Genomic DNA, 19,796 nt, shown 5'->3' on the forward strand with positions numbered 1-19,796 from the left:
TCATGTAGTTCCAATATACATAAGTTTACTATATACAAAAGTTTATATATATAGAGTATAGACCATTTAAACTTTTTTCATAAAGAATTGAATTTAGGCAAAGGTTACTATTCTCTTTCATGTAGTCCATGCAACTAAAAAACAAAGAAACAAACAATAGTTCCAGTGTCTTTAAAAGCCTTTGCCTCTGCTTCTTCATTGTCTGTTCTAGTAGTTTTCAACTTTCTATGGTTTCAATTCTCATGTGTTTAAACCTGAACTTATTTTGATTGCGATTACTTTTATTTTAAAGGCTAAAAATATGTCAAATTAAGAACATGTAAATACATCACAGAATATTATAAGATTATAGCAGCAGTACATATATATTTACATAAGATCACAAGACAGATACGGGAACAGAGATGGGTGGTAGGGAGACATGGGTTTCAAAACCTCCTTCTCTATTAACAAACCGCATCATTGCTGTGTTTTCGCACCCGTCAAGAAACAAACCAAGGAGTGCAGTCGCTTTCCGCTTACCTCGGTCTGTACCCGTGCGCAAAACCTTTTCGGTCAAACCAGTAAGAGCCGGTGCTCTCACCACCTTCTCCACCACAACTGCTCCACCGTTTACGCAGAGATGTAACAAGGTAGCAACCGCATTTTCTTTCCCCCTTGGTGTTCCACATCTCATCAGTTCAATGAGCCCCGCTACAGCTGATTCCTCTCTCCCTATAGTCACTGCTCCTAACGAATGATTCGCTACTACAGCCAACACTACCACCGCTCTCTCCGCCACAGCCTCGTCCTCATCAGCCAAAGCTTTCACTAGAGCTAACACTCCTCCCGAGTTTATCATCTTACTGTGATTATCCGGATCTCTCCATATACCACTTAAAGCTTTGATCGCATCTTTTCTCCCTCTCGGCTTTCCATTTTGCAACAGCAATACAAGTGATTCGATGCAGCCATCAGCGTTTGCGATAAGTTTCCTATATTCATGTACTGTAGAAAGACAGTACAATGTAGCTGCTGCGTTCCCTCGAGCTTCCAAAGTAAGACCCGATGCGAGAACACTCACAATAGACTCAAGGCAATCATTTTCATCCCTGAACAGGCTCTTGTTTAACTCGCATTCGCATACAGACAAGTTAAGCATTGCTGTAACACACTGCTCTTGCACAACAGCGTTTTGGGATTTAAGAAGCTTAACCAAATGTGGGACTGCACCTGCTTCTGCGATCAGTTCACCTCTCTCCCTTACTGTTTTGGCTAAAAGACGGATCTCTCTTGCCGCCACTACCTGAGCTAACTCTGACTCACCAGCTAGATGTTGTATGAGAATCAATACAGTAGCTTTAGTTGCTGCCATTGAAGCTCTCGTTTGCATAACCCAAACAGGAGACTCCTCCTCTGGTGACTCTCCAAACTCCGTTGCTGCACACCAACGCGTTATCAACTCTCTCAAAGCTCGGTTAGGAACGATACAGGAAGAGTCCACAAGCTTTTGTCCTGTTTTAGGACAAGTAAAGTAACCTTCTTCAAACCACCTAACGATTGAGCTACGATCATAAGTTTGTCCAGTGGAAACAATCACAGGATCTTTCATCAAACTAAGAGAGATTGAGCAAACAAAATCCTTTGGTAGTGTCGTAAACGTTTCCACCATCTCCTCCGCAACTAAACATTTCCTCTGTTTCTTTGAGCTCTCAACAACACTCCACTCCACTCCATCTTCAAACGCAAACAACGAATACATGCAATACCGTGTGATAGACACAAACGCGTTAACCACAGACCTTGAAGGCTCCAAATCATCACAGTCGTGTTTCGAAATCTGCTCTTCTAAAAACTCGATTTCATCTCTGCAACTTTTCGGATCCTTAATCCCTAACTTCTCAACGAAGAAAGATCTCAGTTCATCCGTATTAGGTATTTCGCCGTTCTCAAATCCGTTGAGAAACGTATAGAATCTTTCCCGTAGCAGTTCCTCGTTGTGATCAACGAACAGTGTCGTCGATTTAGTTGCTTGTTGTTGCAAAAGCTCGAGTTGCTCTCTAATGTCGTCGCTTAGATTGAGACTGTTGAACGGGAAAACATCTAAAAGATTCGAAAGATCCCGATTCAAGTGATGGAAAAAGTCTGAAAGCGATGGGGTTTGTAGTAAAAGCCATAGCTTACTGGATTGAGCACAGTACTGGAGAAGTAATTTAGAACGGTGGAGGAAGATATAGAGCTCTTTAAAGCACATCACCGCCGTCGAGTCCCAACCTGAATCATCGCTAAGGTATTCGAACAAGACGAGTAATACCTCAATCTTCCTAATTAGGGAACGTGCGTTTCTGCGTTGGAAAGAGAAACGTACGCTGCGGAAGCACGAGACGAGCTCTGCTGATACTGAAGCTAGGGTTTGAACGAGAGAGACGTCGGAGAGATCAACGGTTGTTACCAAAAATGCTTCCAGTGACGGCGAGGTCCTTAGTCGTAAGGATGTAAATATCGCCTCTGTGGCCATGTTGATGATGGATATGGCTACAACACCAGTTGTAGCTCGTCTTGTTTTTGCCCAAATCAAAACAACCCTAAGGTCTCATATATTTAGGTAGAAGAAGAAGAAGAAGAAGAAGAAGAAGAAGCAGCTTAAAACGCGTTTGGCAGAAGCTGAAAAAAATGTCTTCGTTGTTTTCAATGCTGAAATTAAAGTGCAAGTATGTAACATTGTAACGGATCATACTATTTAGTCACACTGACCATTCTCTGCATTAGCTGGTTGTTGAGATCAATTACAGTTTGGAGATTTTGTCTGTGTTCTCCATACGGTATTTATGTCATCTGTTGAAAGTTGAAACCCAATTTACTTTTCTAGTGCAACAACGCATGGCTCCGACAAAACATTTCACATTGGTTGGTTTGGTACGAAGAGATAATAAACTGCTTTTGAATTCAAAAATGTAAAATTGTTTATTTGGTCAAGAGTGAAATTCCTAGAAACATTACATTAGAAAAGCGTCTATCACATAAGTTTCTTTTAACTTGTAAAAAAGTAACAAAAAAAACGTAAACGACTAAAGAGAAAATTTCATTTAAACAACAAAAAAACAGTAGTCTAACCCCAAGTGCCACCACAAATTGTCTGTTTAAGGTGCGCACAGAAGCTAAAAGCCTCTTCTCTGCTCTGCTTTTTGCCTCAGCAAAGTTTTACACCTTCTTTTAAGCTAACTTAGAACCCGAAGAATCCGAGCTCACTGGCCTTTTCCTTCTCAAAGGTCTCGAAGTACTGGTATATGATGGTGACAGCCAACAGAATTCCAGTTCCCGACCCAATGGCTCCCATGAAATCAGCCAGAACAGTGAGTGCACCGATGCACACTCCTCCAAATGCCGCAGCTGTTGGGATGTACCTGTTCAGTTCCTTCTGTAAGTTTGACTCTCTGTGTCCTGGCATAACCATTTGTTGTTCCTGTGATAAACATAATTTTTTGAGTCAGATATCCAACGCCATGCAAACATACGGGTTTATGTATCGAGCTGTTACGATTTTAATACCTTGAGCTGCTTAGCTACATCCCTAGCAGAAGATCCAGAGACTTCAATCCATGTCTTTGAGAAAAGAGCACAAGCAGTGAGCATGAACACAATGTAGAACAGTGCATGGAACGGGTGAGCCGCCATATCCGAGAAGCTGCAAACATCATAGTAACATATATTAGTCAAACTGGCTTATGCATACCACTTTGATCGACTAAAATGAATACTGAAAGACACTGCATTACCTTGCTGGAGCTGTGATGAGATAAGCCAGACCACTAACTGGAATAGATTGTCCACTGTACTCAGATTCTTTCCACTGTCCCAAAAGGTTTACAAAGAAGTTTCCGCTGAACTTCCTGTAGAGAAGCTGTTGACCAAAAGGAGGAGATTTAATGTCAACACAATGTCATTGTGGAGAAAGTCACATACAGTGAAGCGCAAGATTCTGTACCTGAGAGATGAAGTAAAGATTTGAGACAAGAGCGGATTGGAGGATAATGGGCATGTTAGAGGTGTAGAACAGCTTGATTGGGTAAGAACCCTGTTGTCCACGGGCATTCTTTGATCTCACAGGCAAAACCACGCGGAAACCTTGGAAGTAGATCACAATCAGGAAGATCAAGACTGTGGCAAGCAAGTTGGTAACATTTGGAAGGTTTTGCCGGTAGAACGCTTGGCGGAGAGCCGCAACCTTGTTGGACTTGGTTATCAACATATGGAACAATGCAATAACAGCACCTTCAAACTCAGCTCCACGCCCGGTGTTGATGGTAGTTGGGCTAAATGCCTTCCAGATAATGCTTTCACTGCATATCACCAATGAAAACTATTATGAATCCAATATAACGAAAAGGATCTTGTCATAGGAATCCAAAACATCAAGGATTGGTTTTTAAAAATGAGGAAGAGAAGTTGACCTACCAGATGTTGGTGGCAATGAAAAGGGAGATTCCTGAGCCGAGACCATATCCCTTCTGAAGGAGCTCATCAAGGCAGATAACAATGATTCCAGCAAAGAAAAGCTGGAGGATGATGAGAATGGCATTTCCAACACCAAGCTGTCCAACGGGACCATACATTCCAGAAAGAACATATGCAACAGCCTCACCGATGGCAATCAGAATACCAAGAAGCTTCTGAGCGCCATTCCTACAAAATAAGTTCAAACACAGAATAAGAACTACAGCAACGACAAGGTCAACTCAAACCAGACATAAGAAACAGTTCGACTAAAGCATGTAACGTAATGTCCATAATTCATAACGAGGAAAGAACCAACACTTACAAGAGGGCACGATCCTCACGAACATTGTTGTCAACCTCAATAATCTTGGAACCAGCCAAAAGCTGCATCACAAGTCCAGATGTAACAATAGGAGTAATACCGAGTTCCATGACAGTCCCACGGTTGGAAGCAAGAATGACACGCATCCAGTAGAATGGATCCGCACCGGTCGTGGAATGAATTCCATAGAGAGGAAGCTGACTGCAGACAAGAAAGATGAAGAGAGAAATGACAGTGTAGATAACCTTCTCTCTGAATGGCACCTTCCTGTCAGCACTCTGAACCTCAGGCAAGAAAGCCAAAAATGGCCTCACCAAATGCAAAACTCTAAACCCTCCTCCCATTCTAGTACCCGATCAAGTTTCTATGCTTCTGTATAAATCACAAACCACAAACCAAGTAAGCTTCAGAAACTTATAAAAACTACACAAATCGAAACGCATGCACCACATTTCATAATCTAAGCTGCAGAATTCGAAAATCATTCAGTTTTTGGCAGCTAGGCAAACAACATCAAATCAATGAATCTGCACAATTTTGTAAACTAAGTCAAATCATCTGACTCAGTCGATCTAAAAAACCAGATCTATAATAACTTTCCGATCTACACCGTATACATACATATAAACTCGATACAGATCGGTAACTAGAAGACGCGAAACAGATCTAAGAACATAGATCAACAATCAAATAGATCTGATTAGAACACAAGATGCGAAGCGACTCACAGCTACTCAAGATTGGAGAAACGAAAACATTCACTTCCACGGAGAAAGCAATTGAGGGAAAATGGAAGAAGAAAGAAGAAGGAGGAGGGAAGCTTACGATATGTAGAGTAGAGAGAAAACAGAGACCGATCAGCTCCGAAACCAATGGGCTTCGATGGATGGATAATTTTTATTTTTTTCCCCTTTCCTACGGAGAAAGAGCGTTCTAGTTTTGATGGTCAACTAAAGACGAAGGTCACCTTATAATCCATTTTTCCCATTTTTATTTTCTTTTTAATTTTTTTTTTTTTTTTTCTGCAGGGTTATTGCCAAATCGTGGCGACGCGAGGAAAAATATGCTCGACACGATAGTATAACGAATCAGTGTTCGCCACGTCAGCTTTATGTTCTTTTATTCAACGCAGATTTGGGCCGAGGTTTTTGTTTTGTAAGGCGCTCAAATGGGCTTTGGATCTGCGTCGATTGAGAGAGATACACAAGTTGTCCTTTTTTTTTTTTTTTTTTTTTTTTTACAAACACACAAGTTGTCTAAACAACCAAAACAACTGAACTGAATGTTTTTTTAGTTGGAACTCTCTGGGAATGGAGATAAAAACTTCATAACAACTTGAGAAAAACGTGTTTTTCACCACTTCCCTGATCAAATTTTCAAAGAGACAAAGCTTTTTAAACCCTTTCAAGAAACAACAAGTGCATCTGATACCTAAACTAAAAAGTAGCTAGACCAGTTCGCTTTTGGATCCAATTTTTTTTTCCGATTTTGCAAGAACATAAAGCTAAACAACTCCTCTAGTCAACCAACTAAGTGTTTTTCTCCATATGCAAGAATGATCTTCCAGAATTATAGCCCTGCATCAAAAAACATAACTCACTTATCTCTAAAAACAAAGCAGCAGCAAAACAAAACCAGTCACATGATTCATTAGGTCTTTCACCTCATTTGAAGATTACTCTTTTTGATGTTCTTGTTAAACAGAACCTCCTCAGCAACTTCCGTTCATCATCTTAATCAGTTTATCCTGCAAGAGCATCATTTTCATCAGTTTATCCTGCAAGAGGTATGATGTTGGAATTAAGAAAAGTCAAAGTGAGGTGGATTTCAAACCTGTAAGAACTTTTTCACCAAGGGAATGACCACCAACCGATACTCAACTAACGAGAGCTTTGGGAATACATCTATTAGGTTTTTGTATGTAGATTGATTCACCAAAATCTTTGAATCAATCAAATAGAACTGCAAAAAAACTCTTCATATCAGCTGTCACAGATCAAAAGGTTGAAATGAATAAGAAGAATGAAGAAGAAGAAGAAGAAGAAGAAGAAGAATACCTTCTCTTTCAGCGATTTCCTTAGCCTCAGTAGACCTTCTTTAACAACATCGTTTTGGACACTGGTAGAGAGTCTGGATATACACTCCATAATTTCTCTGTTTTCTAATACTTCAAACCTTGGAGAGTTTTGTTTTTCGAAAATATCTCTTACAACAGCCATGAAACACTTGCTCTCATCATCTTGCTTTACTGCAAGCTCTTCACATGTCACTCGAAGCGCAGACTCATATGTGCTCCTCTGATTATCATTCTTCCAGTTGTCTTCTCTGTCGCAAATGTTCTTAACCTCACCCAACATCTTATCATAGGTTACCATCTTATGTCTCTTATCATAATACTTTTCCTTTTTCCTGACCATTCCACATACTATTCTCAAAGTTGCTAACCCTATCTCACGATTCTGTAAGCCCTTAGCCATTTGAGACACAAATTCCAGATCTATTTCTGGGCAGTCAATAATCCAAGACACTATATTATCACCCTGAGGCACCACATCATCATAAATTCCTATAGATTTATAATGCTCTACTGTCCCTATCTTATCCAATTCAAGCTCTTCTTCATACAGCAGTCTCTTGTCCAGAAGCAGATTATAAGTAGTTACTCCCTCAAGATCGATTCTTTCCTTGACCTGGGAATTCTCCCAAAGCTGATTCACTACTTTTGAAACCAAACTTGCGCGAACATCAGTTGTGAGCTGTTTGAAATATTTGAGGACGTGTTCAAGGTGCTTAAGATCTAAGAAGCAGATGCACTGCGGGTTCTTAAAGAAGCTACATTTCGCAAGATACCACCCAGGAACTTCAGGTAGTTCCAGATTCTCTTCTGTGTAATCCATCAACCACTCCCAAAGGGTAGATGAAAGAGTACGATTCTCCTTGGGGCAAGAAGATTTAAGAACCTCAGCAAACTCTTTGAGTATGTTTTCTCGCTCTGCATCCTCTGCCACAGGCCAATCACTACACCATCCAACAGAAGCAAACTCTTCCATGCTCATGCTCTTAACTCTATCCTTCATCAGATTTGATGCCTTAGCCGCATCAATAGGCTTCCAATCCCCCCCAGAGCATATCATGTCAGCCAATGAACAATCCACATATTTAGGGCGAGCACTGAATCTGGAGGGTTCATATTTCTGCACATGGCTGTCCAATATGTGCATCTTGCAATCTGTGAAACAGTAATTTACCTGAGGACAACAGTGGCACCTCCAGCATCTCCATCGAAGTATATCAAGGATTGTTACACATTTCTTAAAACACGCTTTTCCTTCTTTGTTATAGCGATTCTCTATATAGTCTATAAGCTTTCTAAAGTCTACTACCAAGAATTCCTTTTTGGTCTTGTCATCCAAATTAGCCCAAAAGTTCTTCAACTGATCAAAAGAAGGATCTTTTTCTGTCGATTCCATCTGATTACCCGTAGTTCTTGTAGCAATAACAGACGCATCCATCATATATGCTGCATCAGTAACATCCATCATATCAGTAACAGTCGTATCCATCTTATCTGCTGCAAGATTCATCAATATCTGAAGTTGTTCCCTCAAACTGTCTTGAGGTTGCGTTACTAACAATCCCCGTTTTGCTTTGACCAAAGCTTTCTCATAAAACTTGTTTACCCCAAGCAGATCACCCAAATTGATTAGCGAACGAACATAGCCAGTAGAGGACTTGAAAGCGTTAGGAAACAGATGAGTAGACTCTGAATACGCAGCGACAGTAGCAAACAAGTAGACGCATTTGAAGTCGGTGTCATCTGCGTTTTCTGCCAGCTGAAAGAAGATATCACCTTGCAGTTCGTGGTGAACGTAGCAAGATTCGTTGTCCCCATGATCTGAAATCGTTTTCTCGGTTATCCCCAAAGCCTCAATGTTGTTACCATGGTTGAAGAAGCCTTTGGCAAGATTGTATGCATCATTGATCTTCTTCTTTGTTCTTCGGACGTCACTTTCCTCTGAACTCTTCGTCATCGGACCACAAAGATTCAATATTTTCTCGAGAAAAAAAAAAAAAGTGGTTAGCTTTTCTTGGGAGAGAGAGAGAGAGAGAGAGTAATGTTCTGTTGACGATATGAAAACAGAGTAATGTTCTGTTTACAAACAAACAAACTCTTATTGGCTGAGCCACAAAAGAGATGAAGAAAATAGTCATGTGCAAGGCTCGTGATAAGTTTTTAACAGAGTTAACCTTTTCTTTCCAAGACTCAGGTGTGTGTGACATTTCGTCGAGCACTTAGCGTGCGCACCACGGTTCTCTCCTTCTGAACAGTAGTACTAGATCTTTCTCTACCTGTATCTCGCTCGCTGCAAGACATACACACATTATTAGTAATAGATATGCAATGGTATATTTCGAATTGAGGTTTTTTCTCATCTTCTGTCACATCGTGTAAAGCTTTCTTTGTTTTTTTTTTTTTGTTTTTTGACCAGACCAGCGACGAATAAGTCTAGAGGACGGAAGCGGAGGTGAGGACTAGAAAGAGAGAAATGATCACTAGACAAGCCATTACGTTTGGTTTATGATCGAATTATCAATGAAGCTTTGATCTTTGATGTGAATTAGTCTGTTATTTCTGTTGCTACGAGAAAAACAAAAAAAAAAAAAAAGATAAAAAGACCCTTGAAGGTAGAAGTGACAGCTTTAGTTACAATTTTGGAACGTTGGTTTGGTTGACAATTATAATCTTTTTCGGGTTAGTGAAGTTATTAGTTATAGACCAAGATAACTAAGCAATGCCTAAACAAGACTCGACACTTATTATTTATGTATATCTAAGCATGATCAATTGATCATATTTGGCCCTAAATATGTTAATTATTTTACTATGTGAATGTGCAATGTCTCTTTAAGGAAACTTAACACAACTTTGCCGCATTTTTCTAGAATTTAACACATTTAACAAAATGAGAAATATGATTAAAGAACACGTAATGTCTCTCTCGGATCCAAAGTTTTTTCTAAACAAGACTCGCCACTTATGTTTTACTAGTATTCAACCCGTACTACGTACGGAAAACCTCACTTACTTAGTTACTTTTTGTATTAAGTTTGTATGTCGCATATGTATAATGTGTTAGTAGTTCCTTTATTTTTCTGATCATCTATGGTAAGGTGTAATTCGTCATCTTTTGATTATATGGAACTAAATAATTAAAGATAGCTCATGACTGATGTAATAAGATTATCACAGTTCACAAAGTGCGGATAAATACGTCTCTAGCTAGAAACATATGAACGTGTCAACTCAATGTGAAGACGGTGAAAGTTGACACGGACTAAATATAATTTATGTGTCATGACTTGAGCTTTTTGTTTTGTAGAGAAGATTGAAGCTTTATGTTGTGTTAAAAAAATTGAAGGTTTTTTCTTCGGCGTAATACCCATGTGATTCGTTTATGTCTGCTTCTTTCGTTTAGCATTTTTGTTTGTAATTTGTCTGCTTCTTAATGCTTCACTTTTGTATCTCAGTGTACCAACTTGGTTCAGTTCTTTGCATGTTCTGAAATATTAGGTCAATAAAAGGCGCCAGATCATCAGAAATAGACCATGATGAAAATAATTAATACATAGTTTGGCAAGAGCCGGGCAAACTTGTGATTATCACAACTCAACAACAAAAATAATAGCTTTGTATTCTTCTTTTAACTGAAAAAGGACAATAAGAGGAAGATGTTAAGAAAATCAATGAGGTTAATTACAAAAAGAAGACATACGAAGGACTAATAATCATATATATAAAAGTAAGGTTTTGGTCTGTCCTTATTGGTTGATTTTCATTTAATACTTTCTAATTTTTTATTTTTTATTTGCTTTCTAATTGTTCAATTGCTTGAAATAATATTTAAGACTCAATTAACACAATACATTTAATTCATATATTAAAATAAAATTATAACTGAAAATAAAATAAATTATGCATTAATTATATTCCACCACTCAATTTTATTCAAACACAATAAATAATATTTGTAACTCCAATAATTCTAAATGTAACTTCCATCAATTATTATCATATAAATAAGCATTGCTTCATTCTCTCATATTGACATTTTTTATTTTCTCATTTTTACATTCTCTCATTCTCTTCTACTTCTCTCATTCTCTTCCACAATATCTCAATCATTTTTTTTTATGTTTTCAATTTCTTATTTTTGTTGTATGGGTTACAAAAAAACCAAATGAAATATCATATGCTAAATTTTAATTTTAGAGACTACATGATATATATATATATATATATATTTATATTGTTTTTATATTTAAAGATTCATCTCCATTATGTAATTTGGATTATCATCTTATAAGTAATCATTCTCTCCTCCTCTCTTACTAATATCAAATGTTGTTATATCTAATATGTGTTGTAAGAGTTTGATTCTATATTTTAATTTAGAAAGTATTATATATAATTAACATTGTTTTCAATTTTTATTTTATTTATATAAAAATAAATATTTCTTTTATATTTCTTGCATTTCTAATCTATTCATATTTATTTTTACAATTTCATAGCTAAATTTAAATTCACATATGTTGGTTTTAACAAAAAAAATCAAGTTTATTTGAAAATATGTTTTAAAAGGTTTATCTTTATTATCTATTTTAGATTAGCATCTTATAAGTCATTATTTTTCATACTCTTACAATATTCACCACACAATAAGGTCATAAAGTTGAAAAGATTCATCTCTAATTCTCTATTATGTACTCTGGTTATCTCACATATTCATGTATCATTTTCAATAATTTAGAATGATCAATATAATTATCAATTTATAAAGTCTATTTTATTTTGTAAAGTCTATTTTGTTTTGTGATCCCATAGATAAATATGTAAAGATCAATATAATATTTATATTATTTAAGATTTGAGGTTTTTGAAAACAAAATAAAGTTCATTATAAAAAAAAATTTGATTTTCTTGATTTAAGCAAAATGAAAAAATGATTCCAAAAAAAAATCATGTTTAACTGGAAGTGAAATAAAGAAAATAATATAATTATTAAAATAACATTTAACTAAATCCTCTAAAGATGAAACCATTAGTATGAAATCCAGCACTATAAATTAAATTGATGAGTGAAAAAAAAAAGAAAAGGATTGACGTTATTCTTGGGGTTTTAAAAAATCTTTAGATTGAAGTTCATATAATTAAAAAAAAAAACTAATTTAGTTTGTCACTTCAAAAGTGATATTTTCAATTTGGAATATTATGTGTGAGTGTTAAGTTTATATCAACAAAACAATCAAAAAGTGTAAGTTTAAATTTTGATTGAGCCATTTGGTATTCCTTTTCTTTTAAGTCAAAAATAAATTAAAAATTTTATTTATAATTAACCCACTTTTAAAGGTATTTAACTCCATTTAACTCTACATTTAACTCAAATGTAACTCATACCCAATAATTTTACATTCATTCCTCCAACTAATATATTTATCTTTCAAGAAAAAATGTTTTTGATAAAATTTAATATTTTTTAATTATATTAATTGCTTTAAACTTTGAAATGAGGAATATTCTATATACAATAATTTTATACGTAGTTACTAAATTTTTTGATAATTTCTTTTGATTCAATTTTATTATACTACAGTCTTATATTTACAATGTCATTAAGAACAAAATCTTTAAATCAATGTTTAACCTCTATAAAACATGATCATAAACATAGATTCTCTAATATTAGGAAAATGTTTAAATTTCTATATTATTATTTATATTAATTTAGCTAATCAATTTGTAATAATTTTTTGTAGTATTGGTTAATTTTTGATTTATAGAAAAGTTTATAGATTTTAAATTTTGTATAATAAATAACCATACCAAAAAAAATGTTGACAGAAGTGTTATTTTGAGAAATTGCTATAAATCTTTTTGAGATTTATACATTAGTATAATTTTTTTGAGATAATACATTAGTAAAACAATATTTTAGTTTAAGAAAATTTAAGATTTATAATCAAAACTATTATACATACAACCACGCATTGCGTGGACTAATTACCTAGTATTGATTAAAGTCTAAAGCTTTCGAAAACCTAGGTTAACTCAAAAAATCAAAGTCCAGAATATGTGTAACATTAACGACTAAAAGACATTAATTTTCAGTAAGAAGAAGAGTATTAAGTGGGATATGTCCTCTTGTGTAATTAGTCTATACTTGTGTATTAGTTTGGTAATTACCTTATATATATTTAGGTCAAAGTTGTGTACATGTATATAAGGTTGTGGCCTTACCACGTTATGAATAAGAAAGACCTTTAACTCTGTACTAGGTTTTTGACATGGTATCAGAGCAAAACCTAAATTTTTACGCTATACGATCTTTTGTACTTCCTCTGTTTTTCTTCGATCTCTTTCCTTGACCTTAGTATTTTTCAATCTACTCTCATCGATATACTTTTCTGATGTCGGGTATACTTTCTGGCACTGATGTCACGGATGACTCCTTGACCGTGAAAGAGACACGCACACGAACTGAAACAACTCGACGTCGGATTGATCCTTATGATCTGTCCTCCGGTGATAATCCTGGTTCTGTCATCTCCCAACCACAGCTCCGTGGTTCTAACTATGATGAGTGGGCGATGAATCTACGACTTCCTTTGCGAGCAAGGAAGAAATTTGGTTTTGCGGATGGATCTATCCTCAAATCAGCTGATGACTCTGAAGATTGGTGGGCAAATAACACGATGGTTGTCTCTTGGATTTGGCTGATGGTGGCTCCGGATCTGAGTAGCTCACTTTCTCACCATGAGATTGCTCATGACCTGTGGACGCACATACAAAAGTGTTTCTCGGTCAAGAATGGACAACGAGTTCAACGGATCAAAACTGAACTTGCAAATTGCCATCAACGGGGTCTAGCGGTTGAAGCATATTATGGGAAGCTAACTAAATTTGGACAAGTTTGGCCGATTTCCAGCGAGCTAAGACCGTTGAGGAGACAGCTAAAGAACGAGAAGAAGACAAACTTCATCAATTTTTGATAGGGCTTGATGAAACGATTTATGGAGCGGTTAAATCCTCTCTACTTTCCAGAGATCCTCTTCCCTCTCTCGATGAAGCTTACCAAGTTGTGGCTCAGGACGAGGAATCTAAGAGAGCTGGTCATATGATGGAAGAGCGCCATGATGGGGTTAGTTTCGCGGTTCATACGACTTCTCGCCCACGGAAACATGTTGAACTTAAGGATCCTAATGCAGTATGCACGAGTTGTGGGAGAAATGGTCACCTGGCTGAAAATTGTTTTCGGAAAATTGGATATCCTTGGTGGTGGGGAGACCGTCCGCGGTCCAAGCCTATGACACAACATATTTCTTCGAGTAATGATCGTCGCAACTCTTTTATTTCCCCACAGTCTTTTACCTCGGTTTCACCATCTCCTTTGGTAAAACGGACTGAACCTGCTCAGGTGAATCAGATCACGGCATCCAAACATGTTGTTGCTGCTCATACTTTTCTCACTGATGCCGACAGAGTTGGTTTTAGTGGTTTGAGTGACCAGGATTGAAAAACACTACGGGCTATTCTTAACAAACGTAAAGGTGACTCTCATGAGCGTCTCTCGGGTAAGTTCTTTATTGAATCTTGGATTATTGATACTGGTGCTTCAAATCATATGACTGGTAATGTGGATTTTCTGTTGGATGTGCAGGATATGGCTCCCATGTTCATTAAACTGCCGGATGGTCGACTTACTGTGACTACACGGACAGGCAGTGTTCGTTTAGGCTCTCAACTGCGGTTGAATAACGTTTTTTTCGTTGATGAATTGCAATGTCATCTTATCTTCGTCTCGCAGTTAAGCAAAGATAGTGGTTGTTTGTTTCAGCTGTCTGATAAGATTTGTGTTATCCAGGACCGCATCACACAGACGGTGATTGGAGCGGGTGAGGAGCAACATGGGCTTTACTTCTTTAGAGGTCTGGAGGTCGCGCGTATGGCACTGTCTATGGAGAAACAGTCTAGTGATGTGTGGCATCGGCGACTAGGTCATCCTCCCTCTAAAGCGATGGAGTTGTTGCGGTTGTCGGACTCTAGTATTAGTAGTGGTTTTGATTTTAAGTCTTGCGATGTTTGTATTCGTGCAAAACAATCTCGTGATCCTTTTCCGTTAAGCATTAATAAAACAATAGAGAGTTTTCAGTTAATTCATTGTGACTTATGGGGTCCCTATCGGACTACCTCCATTTGTGGTTCTCGCTATTTCCTCACAATCCTTGATGATTACTCTCGAGCTTTATGGTTTATTTGTTGCCAAATAAAACAGAGGCACCCACTACTCTTCGGAATTTTATCTCTCTTGTCAAACGCCAATTTGAACGCAAGGTTAAGACCATTAGGAGCGACAATGGTTCTGAATTTCTATGTCTCACCAATTATTTCCGGGATCACGGCATTATTCATGAGACATCATGTGTTGGTACCCCTCAACAGAATGGTCATGTTGAATGTAAACATCGACATATTTTGAACGTTGCTCGGGCTCTTCATTTTCAAGCTCACCTACCGATTGAATTTTGGAGCCTTTGTGTCTTGACAGCAGGTTATTTGATCAACTGCACTCTTACGCCTGTTCTTAAAGGGAAAAGTCCATTTGAGGTTTTGTATAATCGCTCTCCTCCGCTTACTCACTTACGTATTTTTGGTTGTCTTTGTTATGTGCATAATCAAAAACATGGTGGTGATAAGTTTGCATCATGGAGTAATCGTTCAGTTTTTATTGGTTCTCCTTTCGGGAAGAAAGGTTGGAAGATTTAAAATCTAGACACTGGAGTCATCTCGACATCTAGAGATGTTGTGTTTCTCGAGCACAAGTTCCCGTTTTCTACACCGAACCGTGCTGGTTCATCCTCGTCTTCGCCACTATTGTCACTCCCGGCAAATATTGAGGATGATTGTTTTGAACTTGCTCACGTTCCTTCGTCTCCGTCTGTTTCACCTCCTTCAGCTCCTACTGAAAATATCAGTTTATCTCCGGTTGTTGATCAGTCTTTGCCGCTTTCACCGATCGTGACTCCTACTCCTGCCTCTATTGAACCTGTTTCACCGGTCCTTGATTCTATGATACCGGATGAGGATGATACATCTAGTATCCTCTCGGTTGACTCTGTTTCGGAAACAGAGGAACAGTCTCTCGATGTTCTTGACATACAAATGGGAAGAGGTTGTCGAGCAAAGGTCCGCAGTACTCGACTTCATGATTATGTTACCAACACTACTCATGTTGGCTCCGATAGTGATTTTGTGGATTCTACATGGTATCCTATTGATAATCATGTTGATTGTTCTCAGTTTTCTGATTCTCATCGCGCCTTCCTTGCTGCAATTATTGACGGTGTTATTCCCAAAACATATGCTGAAACTTTTGAGAATGAACATTGGCGTGAAGCAGTTTGTGGTGAGATTGAAGCACTTGAAGAGAGTGGTACATTCACGGTTGAGACATTGCCTGAAGGGAAGAAGGCTCTTGGTTGTAAGTGGGTGTTTACATTGAAGTATCACTCTGATGGGTCTCTTGAGCGTTACAAAGCTCGTTTGGTGGTTCTTGGTAATCATCAAACTAAGGGACTCGACTACGACGTAACCTTTGCTCCGGTCTGTAAGATGGTTACTGTGAGATCATTTCTTGAGGTCTCGGTTTCTTGTAATTGGGAGGTTCATCAGATGGACGTCCATAATGCATTTTTGCATGGGGATTTGACGGAAGAGGTGTTTATTTGCTTACCTCCGGGTTTTCAGACGAGTGACAAGACTCAAGTGTGTCGTTTACATAAGTCTCTCTACGGTCTTAAACAGGCTCCGCGCTGTTGATTTGCGAAGCTCTCGTCTGCTCTTCTTGAATACGGGTTCAAGCAATCTATCGAGGATTATTCTTTGTTTACTGTGGTTGATGATACTGGTCTCCTTCGTCTTCATGTGCTGGTGTATGTTGACGATTTGATTGTATCTGGTAGTTCAGTGGCTCTTATCCAAGAATTCAAAGATTACATGAGTTCATGTTTTCGTATGAAGGATCTCGGGATCTTGAAATATTTTTTGGGGATTGAGGTTGCTAGAAACTCCTCTGGCATGTACTTGTGTCAGCGCAAGTATACACTTGACATAATCTCGGAACTGGGTCTACTTGGAGCTAAGCCAGTTTCTCATCCGCTCGAACAGAATCATAAGTTGCAACATGCGGTTGGTAACCTTCTCCCAAATCCGTCTCATTATCGTCGTTTGGTTGGTCGGTTGATCTATCTTGGTGTAACGCGTCCGAAACTTTCTTATGCGATACACATTCTATCCCAATTTATGAATGCACCACGTACGGAGCATTGGGATGCAGCGATACGAACGGTATGTTACTTAAGGGTCGCCCGGGACAGGGTATTTTCTTGCGTGCGGACTCGGACCTACGTTTGGTTGCTTGGTGTGATGTGGATTATGCTAAGTGTCCTCGTACTAGTCGTTCCCTACTGGCCTGGTTTATCCAGATGGGTGGCTCTCCTATTTCTTGGAAGACACGCAAACATGACACTGTATCCTGATCTTCGACTGAGGCGGAGTATCGTGCCATGGCGGATACAGTGAGTGAAGTTCTCTGGTTGTGTGAGTTTCTTAAGTCTCTTGGCGTTGATTGCTCGTATCCTATTCCTCTTCATTATGACAACCAGTCTGCTATACATTTAAGTCGCAACCTGGTTTTCTATGAACGGACGAAGCATGTTCAAAAGGATTGTCATTTTATCAGAGATGAGATAGTTCGTGGTGTTGTGGCTCCTCTGCATGTCCCGACGAAATTGCAGTTGGCGGATATTCTAACTAAGGCTATGGGTGGTACGGAGTTTGAAGCTTTTATACGCAAGTTGGGTATTTGTGATCTCCATACTGCAACTTGAGGGGGGTATTAAGTGGGATATGTCCTCTTGTGTAATTAGTCTAGACTTGTGTGTTAGTTTGGTAATTACCTTATATGTATTTAGGTCAAAGTTGTGTACATGTATATAAGGTTGTGGTCTTACCACGTTATGAATAAGAAAGACCTTTAACCCTGTACTAGGTTTTTGACAAAGAGTACCATTAATTTACAGAGAAATCAGAAATCCAGTTTCTCATAGCTCTTTGTTGTTGTGTTTTATGATTCCCAACAACCTGGAAAATAAACTGTTAATTATAATTCATAATGAAAGACTCAAAATTAGCAGAGATTGATATGTTTACCCATTAATTTGTAGACTAATTTAACAGCCGTATGAGTCCAACCTATAAAAAAAAATTAGCAAATTGTCAAAGAAAGCAAATAGTAAGGGAAATATATGAACGTAACTAAATGGTCAGAGTGTTTGAGTTTGAGGGAAATAGAACTTATCTAGGAAAAGAAGATAGCGAAGAAAAAACTTCTCCTAGTTTTCGAATAAACCATGCGATTCAAAAAACAGTGGAAAGAATAAAGTGAGATAGGAAAGAACAAACAATACATAAGAAAGAAAGAAAATATTAGAATAAATAGAGTTTTTGTGAGTAATTAAATAGAAAATTAAACAGTTTAAACTTTGAAATCATGGTTTCATTCTGAACGTAGTGATCGTGTGAGAAAATCTAGGAAATCAGGTAAAAGATGTAAAAACTGCTTTGATTTCGTTAATTTTATGATTGCATGCATTATTATTAATAATTTTTTTTATTGCATTATTTTGTTTTTAGTTAATTTAGGGGATGTTATTGGATTGTGGTTTTTAAAGGAGTTTGATGTATTTAAGAATCAGGTGTTATTCAATTGGGTATTTTTAAAAATCCATTAAAATCTAGTGTTATTCAATATCTACTGGATTTTGTGTGATTTTGGATTTCAACGTACTTTGCTTCTAAAATATGAACAAACACAATACCACACTTTTCTCAATCATTTCATTTTCTTCTCCTCTCTTTAGATGGATCTCTAGCCTTTGACATATTATTATTTGATTTTTTTTCTCAATCCTTTTATATAATCACACTTATTCATCAGATATGTATTATTTTTGAGAATTTTTTTTTTTTGTGTTCTTTAACTTTTTTTTCTGGGTTCATGATCTATAACTTTTTTTTTGGTTTATGATATAATCACACTTTTTTTTTTCTGGGTTCAATCTCTGTTTCTTCCTCCTCAAACCCTTTGTATATAATCACACTTATTCATCAGATCTGTGTTTTTTTGTATTCTTTAATTTTTTTTTTCTGGGTTCATGACATCTGGGTTCTTTAACTACACCAAAAATCTGGATTGAAAACAAATACAGTTTAATTCAAGTTTTCTATGACATGCGTAAAAGTCTGGGTGTTATTAATTTAATATAATTTTGGTGTATAACACAGTTTATGGATATATATATATTTTTTTCTAACAATAACTTTTTAAAAAATCCATAACAATCACCAAAAATACATTATCAATGACTTTCAAATCCACCTTATATGCATTATAAAGTCCACACAAATGCATTAGACTTTTAAATCCACTAATGTCCTGGGTTAATTAAAATCTATTAAAATCCTCAATCCAATAACACCCCCTTAATTTCAAAAGAAAAAGGGAATGATTTGGCAGAAGTTGATTGACCAAGTGACTTGTGTTTTATAGTATAAATAATGTATATCTAAGCATGATCATGTGAATGTGCAATGTCTCTTTAAGGAATCTTAACACAACTTTGCCGCATTTTTCTAGAATTTAACAAAATGAGAAATATGATTAAAGAACACGTAATGTCTCTCTCGGATCCAAAGTTTTTTCTAAATATAAAAGACTGTTGTCTAGACAACTCCCTACTCTAAGTTCTTCTCCATCTTCAAGAATGATCCTCCAAAATTTTAGCCCTGCATTAATAACATAACTCACTTTTAACTCAAGAAAACAACAACAAAAGATCAACTTTTGGACTTGATTTGTTAGGTTAGGTCTTTTACCTT

At 37.0% G+C, this 19,796-nt stretch overlaps 2 protein-coding genes and 1 pseudogene across 4 annotated transcripts; all 3 read right to left on the reverse strand.

The window, feature by feature from the left end:
- Window positions 1-279: 279 nt before the first annotated feature.
- LOC104786140 (U-box domain-containing protein 17 pseudogene) lies at window positions 280-2,750 on the reverse strand (annotated as a pseudogene). The gene has a single exon (XR_015598508.1). The product of XR_015598508.1 is annotated as a U-box domain-containing protein 17 pseudogene (transcript).
- A 167-nt stretch (window positions 2,751-2,917) lies between these two features.
- Window positions 2,918-5,872, reverse strand: LOC104786141 (SecY protein transport family protein). Of its 2 annotated transcripts, none has more exons than XM_010511476.2 (7): window positions 5,624-5,872; window positions 4,799-5,170; window positions 4,435-4,662; window positions 3,965-4,319; window positions 3,756-3,880; window positions 3,529-3,664; window positions 2,918-3,442 (listed from the first exon to the last, which is right to left on the reverse strand). In XM_010511476.2, the coding sequence occupies exons 2-7, from the start codon at window positions 5,140-5,142 to the stop codon at window positions 3,203-3,205; spliced, it is 1,428 nt and encodes a 475-aa protein (XP_010509778.1). In that variant the 5' UTR covers window positions 5,143-5,170; window positions 5,624-5,872; the 3' UTR covers window positions 2,918-3,202. The 2 variants fall into 2 exon arrangements, with proteins under 2 accessions (XP_010509778.1, XP_087369468.1); XM_087513342.1 differs by having other exon boundaries at window positions 5,527-5,806.
- A 237-nt stretch (window positions 5,873-6,109) lies between these two features.
- On the reverse strand, window positions 6,110-9,507 carry LOC104786142 (uncharacterized). The gene is made up of 5 exons (XM_010511479.3): window positions 9,369-9,507; window positions 6,856-9,162; window positions 6,632-6,760; window positions 6,462-6,545; window positions 6,110-6,375 (listed from the first exon to the last, which is right to left on the reverse strand). Exons 2-4 carry the CDS (start codon window positions 8,827-8,829, stop codon window positions 6,510-6,512), a joined length of 2,139 nt encoding a protein of 712 aa, XP_010509781.2. The 5' UTR covers window positions 8,830-9,162; window positions 9,369-9,507; the 3' UTR covers window positions 6,110-6,375; window positions 6,462-6,509.
- Between the last annotated feature and the right edge of the window lie 10,289 nt (window positions 9,508-19,796).

This window comes from Camelina sativa, chromosome 5 (assembly GCF_030686135.1).
Source record: "Camelina sativa cultivar CO46 ecotype springtype chromosome 5, ASM3068613v1".
NCBI classification, from domain to species: Eukaryota; Viridiplantae; Streptophyta; class Magnoliopsida; order Brassicales; family Brassicaceae; genus Camelina; species Camelina sativa.